Source organism: Varanus komodoensis, unplaced genomic scaffold, assembly GCF_004798865.1.
Source record: "Varanus komodoensis strain SLA01 unplaced genomic scaffold, ASM479886v1 scaffold41, whole genome shotgun sequence".
Classification (NCBI taxonomy): domain Eukaryota; kingdom Metazoa; phylum Chordata; class Lepidosauria; order Squamata; family Varanidae; genus Varanus; species Varanus komodoensis.
The window spans coordinates 339,009-358,955 of NW_025335954.1; the positions used below are offsets into that span (position 1 = coordinate 339,009).

The 19,947-nt window shown below is 44.1% G+C and overlaps 1 protein-coding gene across 1 annotated transcript; it reads left to right on the forward strand.

Annotated features, from left to right (window-relative positions):
• Positions 1-772: 772 nt before the first annotated feature.
• LOC123029781 (keratin, type II cytoskeletal 5-like) lies at positions 773-19,596 on the forward strand. The gene is made up of 10 exons (XM_044443101.1): positions 773-977; positions 1,068-1,318; positions 8,730-8,944; positions 11,676-11,736; positions 12,179-12,274; positions 13,594-13,758; positions 15,645-15,770; positions 17,063-17,283; positions 19,174-19,208; positions 19,292-19,596. The coding sequence occupies exons 1-10, from the start codon at positions 773-775 to the stop codon at positions 19,594-19,596; spliced, it is 1,680 nt and encodes a 559-aa protein (XP_044299036.1).
• The last annotated feature ends 351 nt before the right edge of the window (positions 19,597-19,947 follow it).

The window sequence follows — 19,947 nt, forward strand, 5'->3', positions numbered from 1 at the left end:
GGAAAATCAGTGTTCATAGGCCAGCCCTTTCCAATCTGGGTTCCGCCAAAAGTTTTGGCTTACAGCTCCCATCATCCCTGACAATTTAGCATGCTGGCTCAGGCTGATAGACAATCTAAGCCAAACACCTGGAGAGATCCAGAATGGGGAAAGCTGATGCACAGGCACCAGCTTGGTTTATTCTTATTCTCTCCTGCAAATGTCCATGTCTGAGACACTTGTGAAATGCGCTGTAATAAATCAGATTCCTTTTTCTGTGTCTGTTATTCTGAAGCATCTCATTTTACAGGAGTGCAAATACAGCTTCTGCGGAGCACCATTCTTCTTGTCCTGCACTCTGAGGCCTTGCTACCTAACGCCACTAGCAGGGACAGATGGAGGCATCCGCTTGCATTAGGTTCCCTCCTTCTCCATGGCTTACCTCTCTTCGAAGAAAGCAAACATGGTTGTGGTTAACATGAAAGAGATGCAAACAAGCAAGACTGCAGTGCAAGCAATTTTGGTGCATGAAAGCTACCCAGTGAGTGTGTGATGTTTGGTGCTGAAGCTGTTAGTGGCGAACTCATTGCTTGAAGGCAAGCCAAGCCCTTGATGAAATATTCTATCTCAATCTTCTCATTCCCATGCAACCAAGCCCAGAACCTCAAACATATATAGGGAGAAATCTCCCACTCCCACATCACAGGGGCACTCGGTCTCCTCCAGACTCCTCTCTGCTCGTCCTTGGTTGCTTCCTTTGCCTTCAAAACTCTACTCTTCCCAAGGAGCCACAATGAGCCGGCAGTTCAGTTCCAGATCCTTTTCGACAGGTGGAAGGGGCTACTCTGTCTCTGGCAGTGGCTTCCGAGTGGGCAGCAGCTCGACTTCGGTCCTTCCAGGGGGAGTTTACACAGGTGGCTTTGGCAGCAGAAGTCTCTACAGCCTCGGGGGAAGCAAGCGGATATCCCTGGGCCTAACTTCTGCTGGTTCCCGAGCAGGTCACTTTGGCTTTGGTGGAAGAAGTTTGAGTGGTGGGCTAGGATACTGCAATGTTAGCACAGGCTTTGGAGGTTTTGGTGGTGGGGTAGGCTTTGGCGGTGGTGCTGGCTTTGGCGGTGGTGTTGCCCTGGGCAGTGGCGTTGGCCTGGGCGGTCCTCTTGGTGGTGGTGGATATGCCTTCCCAGGCCCAGCACCTGGGCGAATACACAATGTCATTGTCAACAAGAACCTCCTGGCTCCTCTGAACATGGAAATTGATCCTGAGATCCAAAGGGTTCGGGTGCAAGAGAGGGAACAGATCAAGACCCTCAACAACAAGTTTGCCTCTTTCATTGACAAGGTAAGACGGGACACGGGAAGTACTGCATCACAAAAGGAAAAAGGAGAATGCGGAGGACAAACAGGATGGAGTATTTTTAAAACCAGGAATGAAGAACATTTCACACACAGTACAGGTGGTTTGAATGATGTAATTCAGCGTATAGATATTTTTCTGAATGCCTAATGGCATAAGAGAGCCAGTGTGGTGTAGTGGTTAAGAGCATGGGACTGGGACTCAGAGGATCTGGGTTCTAGTCCCCGCTCAGCCATGGAGCCAACTGGGTGACTCTGGGCCAGTCACAGACTCTCAGCCCAACCTACCTCACAGGGTTGCTGTTGTGGGGATAAAATTGGAGGAGGAGAATGATGTAAGCTGCCTTGAGCCCTTTGTAGGAAAAAGGCAGGATATAAATCGAAAAATAAATAAATAAATAAAAAATAAGGAGGACAAAATCACTAGGCCTGAAGGTTTTGGTATTAAGGTTTGGGAACTATTTTAATTCTAGGGCAAGGACATTTTTCAAACCTTTGCTTGTGTGTTAGGAAGAACTTCCTAGCTGTAATTCAGCAAAGAAACTGGTTACCTCTGGGAAGATTGTTGAGAATCCTTCCTCTATTTGGAGGTTGTCCAGAAAAGGTTGGACAGACTATTCCCAGAGATGCTTGCAGTATCGGAAGCATATCTTGTCTGGGAGCAGTGGGCTGGATGAGACGATTGGTTGGGCACTGTTCTAACTATGTGAGTCTATTCATTCAGGCATTTGCAAAAAAAAAAAAAAAAAGGATAAAACAGATGCAAAACACAATTCAAACTGTGACTTGTATGCTTCTAAATTTGCCGTGTATGTCATCCGGATTCTTTGACTTCAGGAAGCTTGGGTACCATCTTCTCATTCTGCTCTGGTGCAAGCAAGCTAATTTTAGCTTCTTTGCCATAGTGCTGATCACAGGTACTCAAAAATCTGATTCTGTAGCTTGCGAGGGCTCACATTCTTAGGAACTGTCTAATATACCATTATACTAGCATTGCCCTAAATTTAATCCATTGGTGGGAGTAACGGTTGGCTTAATTCAGCAGAAGGCGGCTCTGAAATGAAAATTGCACTGACATTGACCTCCCATTCTTTTAGGGCTTTGGGTAACTTTGCAGTCATGTTTATACATAGGTGGTAGTGAATCACAAACAGTTGGATTCCTGAAAGGTCATTTTTCTCCAAAGCAAGTGTTTGGGACATGATTTTATCAGTGCTTCTCAAATAAGGATTCCTCTTCCTAACATTGTGAGATAATTTTTTGGGGCTTTAAATAAAAAGATGTTTTAGACAGCAGATGAGCCAAGCATACTGCTTAAAATGCAAGTGGAATTCTTGCGGAATCACCTCTCTCATTTTATTTGCTTTCTCCCTGAGGTATGAATCAGTTACTGGGGAATACAATTGTGGGGCATCTGGTGGCCTGAGTGTTGGACTGGGGACCCAGGAGAGCTGAACTCTAGTCCCCACTTGGCCAAGAAGCTCACTGGGTGACTTTGGGCCTGTCACAGACTCGCAGTCCAACCTACCTCACAGGGTTGTTGTGGGGATAAGATGGAGAGGCTCCAGTCCTACACACAAACCAATACACCACACTGGCTCTCAACATGACAGTTCTCCCCGCTGAAAGGTGAACTGGAAGAGTCCAGGAAAGGGAGTGCAGTTCCTCATGACAGTTCAGAAATTGCACCTTGGTGTAAGCAAGGATATTTTTGCCATCATTCTCTCTCTTTGGATTTTCCATGTACAGCATTTGTCCTTTTGCAGCTCTCTGAATGCTTTAAGAAGTGTCGCTATCCTTTAGATGGCAAAATTTCAAGAAAATTAATGCAGATGTAATATCCCAACTCAGTTAAAACCACATTTGACACTTACAATGGCAATTTTATGCCAAGCTCCCTTTCAAACATACGCTTTGGACAAGTCGTCGCATATATATTTCTTCAGCAACTCAAAACAGAATCCGTAGCTGTATTAGACCCCTTTAATTAAACTAATAGTTATTTCAAAGCTACTGACAGAGTGACAGAGAGAAAGTGAAAAGATTTAATCACACAGACACTCCAGTCAAGAAAGGGCTAGAAAAATGCAATGCACATTCGCCAAATATAGGCAGATCTACGCATATTCTTCCAACTTCTCCAAATGTTCCAATGCAGTTCTCATGTAAGAAAATCCAGTTCAAAGCAGGTACTAATGTTGCATGCAAAACTGTGTGTTGGGAACAATACACACACACACATTGTGTGTGTAGGGTTGAGAGGAATCTGCCCACGGTTGGGATTCTGGTGGTTTCCTGGGCTTGGCTCCCAAGACTCCTGTCTGCTTCGCAGAGTCCCAGAATCTGAATTCCTGACAACTGTGCCCAGCATTTGTGGGGCGGGCGCTGAAAATCGAGCCCCATGTGCTGTGCAAGCTGCACTGCTTGCATGTCGAAGAGCAGCTGTGCAAATGGAGGCCATTCCTTGCACTGAAGAAGGCCAGTCCAAAGTCACTCTCACCTGAGTCGATAATACACAGAGATGAGGAAAAAATATGTTCAGTTCACTGGTGAATATGAACTTGACTTCTTTTGCAACTTGGCACCAAATCATGAAACAAAGTATCCTCCAAAATACCTGGTTTTCTGAATTTTTACAGTGTGATGTTCCAGACAAAACATGCACACAAAAAATGTGTATAATGGGGGAACATGCCCCCAAATTTCTGTCTTTCTAATAGCAAAACCAATATTCAAATGATTATATTAGGAAAACTGCTTACAAATTTGTGCATGTTAGATAATATTGCCTGCAAAATTGCATACATGAGGAGAAATATGTGAAAAGTTATGCATTTTAATTTTCTTCAACATCTCACAGTTTGAGAGGCACTGAAACTAATGCAGGCTAAAGGAGAGAACCTGTCTTTGGGAGTGCTGTCCATCTTTCAGGTGCTTAAAAGAGCAGCTGCTTCCCACTGCCTCTGGCAGAATCAGCTTCTTCCTTCCAGATGCCCAGCATGGCTGCCCTCCAACAAAGGCCAGTCCTACCTTTTTGTCAAGGAGTAACCAAGGGTTTCCGAGCCCCACATTGGGAATTATTTGGCAGCAGCACCTGGTCCTCCTGCCAAGCTTTTAAAATCATTACCTCGTTAGTTCTTACAACATCCCTCCAGGCTAGCTTTCTTATCACTGAGGTTCTTGTGTTACAGATGAAGGATCTGAAGCATTGATCTAGGTAGTCTTTTTCCCAAGGCCACCCAGCATGTCCTTGGAAGAGTCAATCTGTGTTCAGTTCCCACAGTGTAAAAGCTTGTGTTCTGGAATAATTTGAGAATGTCTTCATAGCTGTGTTAGGAAACAACCGATAGGAAATGCACCTGTGTATTCCATATATTTGCAAATATACAAGGGGTGTTCAAAAAGTTTCCGCACTTTTATATTTTATTAATGTATTTCTTATTTTTTTGCTGATGGCATTAAAAAGTTGGGAAAACGCATCACAAAGGAAGGTGACTATGTAGAAAAGTGTAATTTGTTTTTGAAATTCTTAATAGAATTTTTAAAAGTGCAGAAACTTTTTGAAGAACGCTCATATTTTTTATTGGTTAAGCATAAGTCAATTGATCACAAAGGAGAGGAAAAGAGCATGACTGGATTATCAAGATCAGTGCATACTCACTTCTAAGGCTTTCCCAGTCAGTCAGTCAGTCAGTCAGTCAGTCAGTGTATTGCATTTAGCCATAGGCCATTACAAATTAACAAGGTAAAACATTGAATTAAATAAAACCATCAATCAAACATATTAAAACATAATACTAAAAGACGGACAAGGTGTAATTCAGGACAGTGTCCCCTTCAAAGACTCCCTAGTCCTTATCTTTTTAGCTGGAAGAGCTAAAAGAGATTCTCGGTGGGACATGTGCACATCAACATCTGACAACAAAAACACTGACTTCTCAGGATCAGAGTAGGCATTGAAGGAAGGTACTTTGAGCGAGAAATGTGTGAGGCATTCATTTTAGCTCATATTTGATCAGAGTTTACTCAGTTTGCATCTTCTGGAACAAACACAGACTCAGATGTACAGTAATTTGTGGCCAAAGTTCGGACGTTTCTGACTTTTCAATATTATTTGTACACCCCCCCCCCACATTGGACAGCATGGGTGCATTTGAAAATTGTCCACAAAGATAATGCTAACAAAGACACTTTAATCAATGAAAGAAGAATGGATATATATCAAAGATGTGCACAGTTTAGGAATACATATGGAAAACTATGCACAAAAAATGCATGGATTTTCATGCAAGAATAAAAAGAGGTTTAAGTCTGATGTGGCCTTGAGTCAGAATGAGCTTAGAGATAGAATTCTGAGAACTTTGGTAAGCTCAAAGTTTGCTGATTCTCACTTCCCTATTTTGAGCAGTTCTTCAAGATAGGGAATATGTGGCTCAACAGAACTGAAAAAGAAAAAGGCGTTGGAGTTATTGTGGACAACAGGCTAAATATGAGCCAACAATGTGATGCAGCTGCAAAAAGGGCAAATGCTATTTTGGGATGTATTAATAGAAGTATTACTTCCAAATCATGAGAAGTAGTAGTTCCTCTATAATCCCCACTAGCCAGACCTCATCTGGAACACTGTCCAGTTCTGGACACCAAGATTTATGAAAGATGCAGAAAAATTAGAAGAGGGCAACAAAAATGCCCCAGGGATTGGAAACACTGCCCCGCGAGGAGAGACTGAGACAACTGGGCATGTCCAGCCTAGAGAAGAGAAGGCGGGGGGGGGGGGGGGGCAGAATGTCCCTCCCTAAGTACCTCAAAGGCTGTCACAGAGAGGAAGGGCAAGATCTCTGCTTGCTGGCACCAGAGTGCAGGAGACAGAATAATCAGTTCAAGCTGTGACAACCCAGCTTCAGGCTGGACATCAGGAAAAGCTTCCTCACTGTAAGAGCAATACAACAGTGGAACCAGCTGCCTAGAGAGGTGGTGGGCTCTCCCACACTAGAGACCTTCAGAAAGAAACTGGACAGACATCTGAATGGGACGGTGTAAATTGGTGTCCTGCAACAGTGGGGGGTGGACCCAGTGGTCTTCATGACCCCTTCTAACTCTACTATGGGACTGGAAGTTTCTGAGGTCAGGTCTCCACTTCTGAGGCGTGACTTCTCTTTGCACCCTCAGAAGGAGAGATCTAATCCAGGCATTGGCTTCTTCTCAGAGAATTTAGGATAGCATCACCAACAATACTATGCTTCAATTGTTATCTTAGTTTTTAGGAAGGGATCCTATGCCTCTTTGGACAGAAAATGTCCTACATTTCCCAGCATGAATGGCTTGAGGGACTATGGGAGTCTTGGATCTTTTTCTGTCTAACATTCACAAACTGCACTTTTAGTCTTTTATGTAAGCCCCATTTGATATAATTTGATGCATTCCAGATGGAAATGTTTAAAATAATATATTATTTTAAACATTTCCATCCAGGAATATTCCAAAGGATTGTGGCCTTTGGAGAGGCTTCTTTGTTAGTGTGCATTTAGAAACAGTCTTATCCAGCCTCTAAGGTGCTATACAAATACCAAAACAGTAGTTGCAGTTGCTATTTATCAGTGCTAACTGCAAACTAGTAAAGGAATAAAAGAGAGAGATAGTTGTTTTTTTTAATAGTGTAGGCATACCATAAAATACCTTTTAGGCACTGCTCAATAAAACTTAAGAAAAAGAAGGCAACAGAGCCTCATGCGACTCCTTATTAACTTTAGAGTGGGGTTCGAGGTTTTCTTTATGTTCTGCTCTTTCTCCTGCTCCAGTAATCAAGCCAACAAGGTATACACAAGTAAGGAGCAGGAATATGTTGAGCAGATTCATGCACCTGCAATCAGAGGTGTGTGGGGAACCCAATGGGTGGGGGGGAAATATGATGAACTTTCAAAATATGGCCCATAAAATCTGTTCCATTAACCCTGCACTGCTGCCGACTTTCTTGTAGTTGTTCAGTTGCAAAGTCGTGCCTGACTCTTCGCAACCCCATGGACAACATTCCTTCAGGCTCTCCAGTCCTCCACCATCCCCCGGAGTCCACCCAAGCTCACACCAACTGCTTCAGTGACTCCATCTAGCCACCTCATCCTCTGCCATCCCCTTCTTCTTTTGTCATCTATTGTTTCCAGCATTAGGCTCTTCTCCAGGGACTCCTTCCTTCTCATTAGGTGGCCAAAGTATTTGAATTTCATCTTCAGGATCTGGCCTTCTAAAGAGCAGTCAGGGTTGATCTCCTCTAGGACTGACTGGTTCGAACGCCTTGCGGTCCAAGGGACTCGCAGGAGTCTCCTCCAGTACCACAATTCAAAGGCTTCAATTCTTCGGTGCTCAGCCTTCCTTATGGTCCAGCTCTCACAGTCATACATTACAAGTTGCAGACTTTATCTGATTCTAATCTAGACAGCATGTGAACTTCCAGTTTTAAAGCAGCCCATGATCTGTGTGTTTTTTTTTTTTAAGAACTGAAAATCTACATCAGACTGAGGAGTCTGCTCCACAAATTTGTGCAAATTGGATAAGTCTGTCCAGATTGCGTAAATTTGTACAAATCACAAGTGGACATCTGAATTTCACACAAAACTGAAATGAACTGTCAGAAAATTCAAAGTGGCCAAGGTGGAGCATGTGGGTCACATGATAAAAATAGGAGGCTTTTGTGAAAAATCCTAAAACAAGAACAACAGCCATAATTCTTATCTATCAAGTTGGCCCCAAATTGTGCAGATTGAGAGCTGCATAAATCATGCTAGAGATTCTAGCTAAAGAGACTCACATTTTTTGGTTTCAAACTGGTGCAAACATTGCAGGCAGTTTTGTGGAAGCTGATGAGCCCCTCCCTGCCTGACTCCGTCTCCTTCTGGCCATTGGGTCAGAAACGCATCAAAAGTCTGCTGGACTCTAGCAGAATGAACTGATAGTCTTCCAGCACCTTTTCTGCTTGCATCCCTTCTAGTAATGCACACCATTTGGTTTTTAGAAATGTGGCACTGTAACATTTACTGCCACAAAAACATATCACTCCAACTTGTATTTGCTTCATTGCCTTTCAAAAATCAAATCTTAAAATATCACCATTCAGATGCCTAGTTTTTTTTTCCAGTGTTAAAGATTGCTGATTTTTACAATGGTGCAACATTTTATTCCAACTCTAAAACAAGAAACAAACAAACCCTTTTGAAAGTCCCAAAGGGAGGAAGGAATGGTTGAGGAAGGAGCATGCATTTCTCCTTGTGCATCCTGGTCCAACCCAGTATGCACATGGAAAGCCTTTTGACCAAGGTCCAGAGACTTCCCAGGTTGTCTCCTGAAGATGAACACCTGCATGTGCCAATAGACACCATTTCACCATCTCTTCCCTTCCATTTTAGGTGCGATTTCTTGAGCAACAGAACAAAGTGCTGGAGACCAAGTGGGACCTGCTGTGCCAGCAGGGCAGCCCAGCTCTGAGAGACAACATAGAACCCCTCTTCGAGGTCTACATTGAAAACCTCCGGAAGCAGCTTGAGAGCCTCATCGGTGATAAAAATCACCTGGACGTTGAATTGAAGAACACGCAACAGCTTGTGGAGGATTTCAAGAACAAGTATGTAAAAGTGAGAGGTGGGGATGGGGGAAGGCCTTGGATTTGGGTACAGAACAGGCCAAACAGTGCTAGTTTCTGATTTGCTTCTCATCAAAGAGATTATGGAATCCTTTCCTACGATTGTCAGTTATTTAAGGGAGGAACCCCTCTATCAGTGTCCTACCACCCACCATATTTCCTTCCAACATTTCAGCAGCCTCCCCTGGTTTCTGACCACCAGTCCATGATCTCTCTAGCTTTTGCCTAGGCATCTTCTTTGTGGCCCCCTTATCTTCCATATTTATGCATTTATTTCTTATATTAATATCCCACTTCTTTCCTGCAAGAAACCCAAGGTTACTTACATAACCCTCCTTCTCCTCCTCTACATTTTATCCTCACAACAACCCCATGAGGTAGGTTAGGCTGAGAATGGGTGACTGGCCTAAAGTCAACCAATGAGCTTCATGGCTGAGTGGGGATTAGATCCTCGGACTACATGTCCCAATCCAACACTCTAACCATTTTGGCTTGGTTCAGACTGCCACTGCTAAACCACAAACCCGAAGCTCCATCTAGACTCTTTGAATTTACACAGACTATCCGTCTAGACAACATGCTAGCATTATCTAGCATGCAGCTGTCCCATCTCTTGTTTTCTTACTCTGGAGTAAGTGCAGGTGCTCCGGATTCAGACCACCGTGTACAGGGAGGAGGGGATTAAACATCCCCCACCTGTTTGCTCCGGAAACACACCTACCCTGCATGGGAGTTATATGAACAAAAAGCCTCCTGTAGAAACCATGGAGGTTTCTTTTCTTTATTTAACCCCTGTGCATAAACAGTCTGAATTTGAGGAAGAAAACAGCTGGGGGAGGAGAGATTGAATGCTTCCTTCTTGGTGTAGGGCAGTCCTGATCCAATTGGAGCCACTTACATTTACTCTAGAGTGAGAAAACAAGAGAGGGGGGCAGCCACATGCCACGTGATTAATGCAACATGCCATTTGGTCCTTCGGATTTGGCTTCAGTGGGTGACACTGAGACTTTGCATTCCTCTGCTCCGTCTCATTCATTGCAACACCTTCATCACGTCCTTCTTCTGGCCCCGTCTCCCTGCTATCCAGCCTGGGATTCCTTCCACCTGGAGCAAACGCCCTTTCCCCTTCTCTTTCTCTCTTTCCACTTCAAATATCACCTTGCTGTGCTCATCTTTAATGAAAGACTGAGATCATACATGTACTGTCTGCTTTTTCAGTGGCACCAGCAAATCTCCTCCTGCTTTGGAGAACAAGTATTGCCACCATTCACAAGTTGTGCGTTGCTTGAAGTGTCTCCTCCTCTGGTTCTTGTTGAAGAAAGTGCTTGCCAGTCCAGTCAAAAAGACACATGCTGAGCAGAGGGCCCACCATCACCTTCATCGTCACTCCATCTTCTGCCATCACTGGGTGTCCACTGGACACGTTGCTTGAGGATGCTTGAAATTAGAGCCCAACAACACCAAAGGTTGCCTGTCCTTAACCTGGTCTAGCCCATTTGTCTTGAGGGGACACACCCAGAGCACCTTCTAAGGGATGGGGAGTCCCAGGTCTGGACTCCCCGGCATTTCCCAGAGAGCTCAGCCCCTTCAACTGGCCAACTCCTGTTCTGCAATCACTAATTATTTGATGTCTTCTTGGGTATTGTGAAGCACCTTCCCCCTTCCTAGAAATCTGTTGGAAGGTTTAGTTACTGGTACTGTGCCATCATGTTGGGTATTACATGAGCAGAGCTGGCTGGAGCCTGGGGTCAGAGCTCTCTTCTGACTCACTATGTTTCTAAGAAAAAATATGCTACTCTTTTTCCCCATCGCTTTATTGTTTTTCCATACCAGTCACTGGAATGCAGCCCCCAGGAGCTTTTCTAAAATGGATCTGGCCCTTGGCTGAAAGAAGAGGCCAGGCCTCCTCTGAGGGAAGGCTGCTTAATCTCTCATGGAAGCAGGTCTTCCTCTGAATGTCTGGAACTTCCTCTGCACTGATAAGGTGCCCTTAAGAGACTTCCAGCGCACAGGCAGTCCTGAGACTGATGTGACTCCATCACCATAGAATTCCAGCTCATATAGGCAAATCTGTGTAGCCACATTTCCCCTCCCCTCCCCTTTTCTTGTTGAAATTTTATGATCAGCTATGTGCAATAAAACAAACTGAATACCCATCTGAAGATCTCCCCAGTTCCCCTAGCACTCCATTGCTTAGTTCTCACTTATGACATCAGATTAGCCATGGTGAAGGGGGCTGGAGAGAAAGGCCATGAACCTTCAGCTTTCAGAGCTCCACAACCGCCATCAAAAGAGATCAACCACTCTCAGCCCAATGTACCTGAGAGGCTCCCTTCCTTGACATCATACCAGAGGTCAACAGGAGTTATGAGCATGGTCATCTTCAAACTACATCAAAAAAGGAGGTTCCATAGTTTCAACCTTCACTCTCTCCTGTTAGTGAAAATAAGGTTATACCTGCTGTCTGATTCTGATGCCGTGAGGGGTCACTGCAGTCATGCTGATGATGGGGTGCTGTCTTGGGATTGATCTCTCTATTGAAGCTTAGAGCTTCTTGCAAGCCTTTGGGTGCTTCAACATCTCTTGACTGCACCTGCCTCACAGTGTTGTCAGAATGGAACACACGCACAGTGACCACTGTTAAGAATTTCAAGCTCTTTGATGCTCTGTTGATGTGGATCATTCAAATAATATAATCTATTTGTTCCAACAGATATGAGGATGAAATTAACAAACGTACAGCTTGTGAGAATGACTTCGTGGTGCTCAAGAAGGTAACTGCCCTTGAAACTTGAAGCTGAAATAATTTGGGGGATCTCCTCTGCTCCATGATTTGTGTCACATTTTCAATAATCACACTCACAATAGCACCCATGCAAAACCCAGAGAACTGCAGGTTTTGGGCTAATGAATGAACACAGTAGTTAATGGCAGAACTGAACTGATATGCCTCACTTCTGCAATCCAGCATTTTTTCAGAATTCCTACCCAGAATGTCTAGTTTCAAAAAGTTCAGATTTTGGCTATTGAATCAGAGTTTGCAAAATAAAAACTTCTTCCTTTAGACTTGTTTTTGATTGTAGGGTACGTCCACATTGGCCTTTTCAATGCACATTGCTCTTGTGCATCACACTAATACACTCTGCAGCCCACATCACACATCAGGCCCTGTTACAAGCATTGCTCAACACCCGCAACTTTATTTTTATTCCTAAGGATGTTGATGGCTCCTACATGCACAAGATAGACTTGGGATCCAAGGTTGATTCTTTGATACAGCACATCCAGTTCTTAAAAACACTCTTTGAGGAGGTAAGCGTCTTTTCGTCTGTACTGTATTTTCAGGAGAGTGTATTCCTAAGCCAACTGCATTACCCAGTGTATGTGACACACACACACACACACACACACACACACAAATGATGCATTTCCACAGCCAACAACATTGGGGTGGGCAACATTGGCTGTGGGTCTTGTGCTCTCCAATTACCACTGCCCTGGACACACTCAATTTTAAAAACATCAACAGAACAAAACCCAAAGGGTGCTATGAGCAGCCCATATCAGCTCCAAGAGTGCTCCAAGAATTGCGTTTTGACTGTAGGCAAGCTGAATTTAGCACTGCCCATGCTACTGAGAACTTCAGAATGGATAGCCACTGTGTTGCATCCAATGATATTTTAAATTATTGTTATTTTTTAAAAATTAAAAAAAATAGTTCAGTCCACAGAGGGAGGCACCAGGAAGGCACAAATGGCCCCGGCCCTCCTGCAGTTGCTCAGCCTTCGCACGGGGTTGCTACACTTCACCAAATAGCCTTAGGCAGACTATTAGAGCAATAACTTTGATGTGTCCCTTGTTAAAATTAGCGATGTCTTTGACTTGTTCTTAAAGCACCCAAAGCTGAGTGTCTCTCTTCAATCTGGTCACTATTTTAACTCGAGTTAAGTCCACCGGTCCTTAAAACAGGTTGGCTGGGGGCACCTCACTAGCCTCCCTGGGCTGGCACACAGACATATGATCTTTGCAGACAGACGCATCCTCCCTATTGAGCAAAGGCCAGGCCAGCTGCAAGCATCAGGGGCTGGAGACGGCAAGGCTGCCTCCTGCTGCAAGAGGCTCTAAAATGCAGAGCTTCTCCTTTCTCATACGAGCCTGCAGCAGCCCTTCATTTAGTGCGGTGCGGGAAGTAAACATCCACCCTTTCAAAAGACCCATAATTAAATGCCATGAGTTCAAAATTGGATTCTGTTGATGCTCGGAACATCTCACTGAGAAATTATAAAGGTAAACATCAGGGAAGAGTTTTCAGAAAAATAACTTCTCTCTCTGTCAATCTGTCTCAAATGTCACTTAAGGACAGGATTGGGGTCTTAAGTAGAAAGAGAATAAACTATTCCTCCTTTTCCTCCTCCTCCTCCTCTTTTCCTTTTCCTCCTGCTCCTCCTCCACAAATCCCCTTTTGTTAAGTTTATAACCTGCCTTAAGCATTTCTTGAATTGAAAAATGAGATTAAAAATACTACTAATCTACAGACGAGCAAGCAAATACTGGTGCCAGAAATCACGTGATGTAAAGACCAGGATATTGTGATATCCTGTGGATAACCACAGACTTTCTAATCCCCACAGGAAATAGCTCAGGTCCAGTCGCAGGTTCAGGAGACCAATGTTATCCTACAAATGGACAACAACCGAAGCCTGAACCTGGAAAGCATCATTGAAGAAGTCAGAGCTCAGTATGAAGAAATTGCCAGAAGGAGCAGGGCCGAGGCCGACACCTGGTACCAAAGCAAGGTGAGAGTCACAACAAACACAAAACCTCACCAACATGGATTTGAAAGAACATTTATTAACTGTTCCAAAATGTATACTGGAATTCAAAACTGTTCTTGTCTGTGGCCAGGAGTGCCTTTTATCAGTTTTGGCTGATTTTCCAACTTGTGCCTATCTAGACAGGCCAAACCTGGCAATAGTGATCCATGCCCTGGTAACTTCTCACTTGGACTATTGCAATGTGCTCTAGAGCAGGGGTCTCAAACTCAACTTACCTGGGGGCAGCTGGAAGTAGAGTCTGCGTGAGGCTGGGCCGCATCGAGTATCCCACCACCGCGGGGGTGGGGGGCCGCTCATCCCGCGTGGCTCCCAGAGGCCGGCCCGGGTGCCGCCAGTGCTTTGAAGGCCGCAGAGCCCCTCCCCCGAAGTGGCCCGCAGGCCGCAAGTTTGAGACCCCTGGTCTAGAGGGAGCTGCCCATAAAAACGGTCTAGAAATTGCAATTGGTTCAAAGCAGGGCAGCTTGCCTCCTGACAAGACCCTGGTGGGTAGGCCAAGGCTTCCAGGTGACATCTGGGCCCATTTTAAGGTACTTAAAGTAACTTATACATCCCTAAACAGTTTAGGACCTGTTTGTGCGTTGTCTGTACTCTGATTGGTCTCGCAGTCATCTGTTTACATAGGCATTTACCTCTCGTCCAAAGGCACCCACTTCCGTATTTACAAATACTTAATTATAATGTATATTATCATTTATTTTAAGTATTAATATCAATAATATTATGAATTTATATTTAATTATATATTGGCATTATTATTTTGTAATTCAATACATCTGTCGTGTGTTGCAAGGGATGTACTCCTGTGTTTCTCCATCCATCTGGCTGACAATCTTAACTGGGGCTTATTTTGGAGTAGGGCTTATGTTATGAGCATCCTGAAAAGTCACGCTAGGGCTTATTTTCCAGTTAGGTCTTATTTTTGGGGAAACACAGTATGTTTTAAACCATTCTGAGAGTCATTGCCTAAATAGGAATGGTATAAAAATGCCTTAATAAATGCACAAATAAATTTAAAAAACAAGCTGTTCTCCCCACACCAGAATGTAAGATCTCTGAAATGTGAGGTGTGTCATCCAGAACCAAGATAGCAGATCATCAACTGTCAAAGCAAATCCAGATACAGCATTTAAGAAAGCACGTCAAATCCCATGGGTGGTGCTACTGGCAGTTTTTCAATATAAGTTCTTGTAGTAAAGTCTGAGATACAAGAGCTCAAGAAAAATAATTTCAGATTGGCTCTTGGTCTTTCCTTTAATGACATGCATAATGAAAAAACTCCTTTTTCCTTTAGCCAGTTCTTATCTTCTCAAACACAGCTTATAGCTGATCCCTAAATTTTTAAGAAAATGAATCAGCATGCCACCTAAAATGAATGACAACTGATTGAATGGCTTTGTAACCAGGAATGTCTTCTCTGTAACTCTTTGAAGCCTGAAAGGGGTTCTCAGCCCTCTATATTCCTTGATCCTTCTGACTTGAGAGTCAGTTTTACTTACTTTTGATGGCAAAAGAAGGTGACATTTTCCCAGCTTTCCTTCCTACACCTTGCTGGTAATACATACAAGACAGAACTATTTGTTTGGGTCTGATCACATGGTTTCTCTCCATCTGCTCCTCAGCCGATGTTCAGCTAAGCATGAACTACAACACGCATGCTGATCTGTGTGTATAAGAATTGTTCTGGATGTATATTCAAGATGACCACCTGGTCCAAAGATCTTGTGTGTGTGCTTATCTGTGAAGAGCAAGCCATGGGTTAGCAGCATTAAGTGATTTCTATTTTCAGTATCTGTGCTGAAATGCCTTGTCTCATGGCTACAGTTTTGTTCTTTGCTTTGTTCTATCAGTTCGAGGAACTGCAGACAACAGCTTACAAACACGGCAATGAATTGAAATCCACGAAAGATGAGATTGCAGAAATGAGCCGGGTTGTCCAAAGACTTCGCTCTGAAATTGAAATAGTGAAGAAAGCGGTAAGACACAATATACCCTTTGGGAGCTTTCTATTTTCCACATAGCTTGTGACTGTTTTTGAGGCAACCAACCGATTGAGGCAGCTACTGATGTCTTGAGGCTCGCACTTTTGTCTCCTGTGAAAGTCTAGCCCAGGGTTTGACCCATCCCAGGATGAATCTCATGCAATTCACGGGCTAGCAAAACTGATTCCTTTTATGCAGATGTTTGTTTACTACACTTGATTTCTTCTCCAAGGACCTCAGAGCAACTTACCTATGGGTCCAAGGCATGGGTACGCATAGCTTTCATCCAGGCAACTCACAGGTCCAGATGTGCTTAGTTTCATCTATAGAACCTCACTGAATGCCTACAGACTACATCATATATCCTACATAGTGGAACTGTACTTCTTATCCTCTGAATGGCACCTGGCCTTACCATATTTATTTATTAAAAGCTTTTCTAACCCTTCCACTACAAACATCTTGGGGCGGCTTACAATAAATTAGCAATGGTCAAAGCTCCAGTACCTTTGCTTTAGGAAAGGAGGTGAGCTTTCAAGAAAAGAAAGAAAGAAAAGGTGGAATGCAGGGTTATGAAACATGAGCAACAGAGGGCTAGGCAACAATCAGTGGAACAATGGAGGGAAAGTTGGATGACGTGGCGAAAATCTTGCACTATCTGGTGTCTAAAACATCTTCCTCCTGATTTTTACTACAAGGATCTCCAGTGCAGAGCTGTGGTGGAGGTAGAACTGATCAGAGCCAAGAGAGCATCAGGGAAATTGCCAAACAAGGCACACAGCCTCACTATGGAATCAGTTTGCTCCATTCCTTCCTATGTGCAAATGTTGCCTTTCCAGACACAACCAGGCTGTCACTCCCTGTCCGAAACCAGCACTGCTCTCCCAGTCTCCGTTCCTCATTGCATACAAACAATACCCACAGTACTGGCTACAGTGAGCAAAGCCCTCACCAGTCAAAGCAGCAGCAGTGTGTGTGTGTGTGTGTGTGTGTGTGTGTACTGTATACAATGACTGATTGCTCATTTTGGTGCAACTCTGTACTGGCCATAAAGTATCTCGGCCAGTTCGGAGTGTGCAAAGCCAAATCAGCCCTCAGGTTATTTTTGAAGGACCTGTGGTGCTCTCCAAATGGATAGTGCAGGATCCACACATGGGCAGGCACACAGACAATCGCCACTCTCCCTACTTCCTCTTCCTCCTGGAACAGTGTTTTGGGCAAGAAGCTAGAAGGCAAGTCAGGAGCAGTAGCCAAGAGATGCTCCATTCCTCCATTTCTTTTTTCAGGTCAACGGCCTGCACTCTTCCATCGCAGAATGTGAGCAACGTGGGGAACTGGCCCTCAAAGACGCGCAGACGAAGCTGCTTGACCTGCAGACGGCCCTCGCCAAATCCAAGGACGAGCTGGCTCGCCTGCTGCGGGACTACCAGGAGCTGTTGAATTTGAAGCTGTCCTTAGACGTGGAGATCGCCACCTACAAAACCCTGTTAGAGGGAGAGGAGATCAGGTGGGTGCAGGCCAGGAAAGCAGACATGTGCAGTGGAACATGGAGCTAGGTGCAAACCCCCTGCCATCTGGGGATCCATCGTTTTTGTCTAAATGTGGCTTCTGGCTCTTTTCAAAGGAAGGCCAGTAAGCAGCCACTGTCCAGTAGGGTGGAGGTAGGAAGACCATAGAAAGTCCCTACAGTGAAGAAGGTAGGTCAGCCTTCATTTCCATAATGCCTCTGGAGGGCATCAAGTTGGGAAGTTCTAGAGCAAGGTGTCTAGACTGGCAGAGAAAGCATGGATAGGATGGACAAGTGCTGGACACCAAACAGAACGTAGCCTTAGGTCAGCCTTCCCCAGTCAGATGTTCGTGACATTCATCAAAATATGTCCACCCATCATCATCATCATCGTCATCATCATCATCCATATAAGTGTTTTTCAGACCTTTCGTTGAGGAGACCTAGACTGTCAACATTTCAGGGAGGAAGCTGGGAGTCAATGTATTGCTGGCTTTCAGTGTAACATGCATGACCCAGGGAATTTGAGAAAGGCAGGACTATAGAACAGGAGGGGAGCCAATAGCAAAGTTCAAGAGGTCTAAGCTTGGGGGCAAGCAACTTAAAAGATTCCGGATGTCCTGAAACAAATGAATGTCCAAAGCCCATTAATCTGGCAAAATTGGTGTGCAGAGCTATTAAGATAAAGCTCCACAAATAGGAGCTACCACTGAGGAGCCTGGGAAACTTGTGTGCATCTCTTTGTCATAGTCTACCTCCACAGTTTTATTCCCCCCACCCCACAAATGACTGCACTCTCATTTTATTGCGACCTTCTCTAGGCCACCCTTTCCTAACCTGCTGCCCTCCATATTTTTCTGAATAAGTTTTATTTGAAATTATAATCCTAAAAAAAAAACAAAAAACCAAGGACAAAAAGAAAACTACAAACAACATCCATCATCACAAACATCGAGCCCGCTGGGTCAGCCCCCACACCCTTCTTTTTCCATTTATGATAATTTAGAAACGTATTTAAATCTAAGCCAAGTCCCGTTTCTCTAGCCAATAATAAAAAGAGTCCCAAGTTTGATAGAAGTCAGTATCTTCTTTCTCCTTCAGTGATAAAGTCAATCAATCCATTTCTGCACAGTCCAGAATCTTTTTTAGAATCAGTTCATTGGTGGGTAGTTCCTCACTTTTCCAGTGTTGAGCGAATGCAATCCTCGCCACAGTGATTACATGTAAAATCAAATACATTTCTTGTTTACTAATGTCCTCCGGTATAATGCCTAATAAAAAAACTTCAGGTTTAAAAGCTAAGGATTTTTGTAACATTTCCTCGAGCCATTTATGTATTTTAATCCAATACTTTTTCACATTATTGCAAGTCCACCACATATGATAAAAAGTACCCAATTTATGTTTGCATTTCCAACATCCATTTGACATATTTGGAAACATCTTAGCTAATCTATTTGGCGACAGATACCATCTATAAAACATGTTATACAAGTTTTCTTTATACGAAGTTGCTAATGTTACCTTAATATTTCTCTCCCACAGCTTTTGCCACTTCTCTAATTCAATATTATATCCAAAATTTTATGCCCATGTTATCATAGTTTCCCCTCCATATTTTTCTGCAATGACAACTCCCACCATTCCTGGCTATTTTCCATGTTATTTTAAAAGTTCTTCAGGGCACCAGGCTGAGGAAGACTGCCCTAGGGTTTCATTTTCAGGTTTTGTCACATGGATCCAAGGAATCTTCCTTGAGGTGTGAGCATGTGACATTCACCTCACTTCCTCCAGCCACGAAACCAGTCACTGTGGCAAACAAGGGCACTGAGCTATTTTGGCACCATCTGTTCTTATTGTAACATGCTGTTTTCCTGTTTCTCCAATTAGGATGTCAAGCGATTTCACAACACCGGTCAACATCTGTAAGTATCTACTTCAGTATTCAGCTACATTTGGAAGTGAGGGACAGAGGGACAAAATTGGACGTGATTTTCTATCCCCACAGCTGTGGTCAGCAGTTCCAGCACCATCAGTGGAGGAGGAGGAGGCTCTGCGGGATACGGCCTTGGAGGGGGAAGTGGATATGGCATCGGAGGGGGAAGCACCTTGAGTGTCGGCGGAGGAGGTGGAGGTAGCTATGGACACAGCCACATCAGTGGTGGAGGAGGACGAGTGAGCCGGTTTAGCAGTGGAGGCAGCCTGAGCGGTTCTGGAAGCATCACTGGTGGCGGGTATAGCTATGGAGGGGGTGGCTCCAGTGTGAAGGTCGTGTCATCCACAAGCTCCTTGAGCAAAAGAATAAGCACCTAAGACATGCAAAGCATTCGACAGCCCCTGCTTCAGGATTGAAAGATGATCCCCTCCTTCAATATACGCACTTTCTGGTTACTGTCACCCGCAAGCACCACACTTCCTCAACACCGAAACAGAAATAAGACCAATGCCCTGTTATTCTGCCTAGTACAACACTTCCCATGCTATAAGCTATGACCAGATGGGTCCCCTTTTAAAACTGGGTACCACTCCAGACTCTGGGTACGGGAGTCACATGTTTGAACACCTCCCTTCCCATTTCTAAAAAGAAGGAAAGAAAGAACTCCTTGCGCATACAGAGCCAGTCTCAAAGAAAGGAGGATTTCTAGCCTACTTATCAGCCCAACA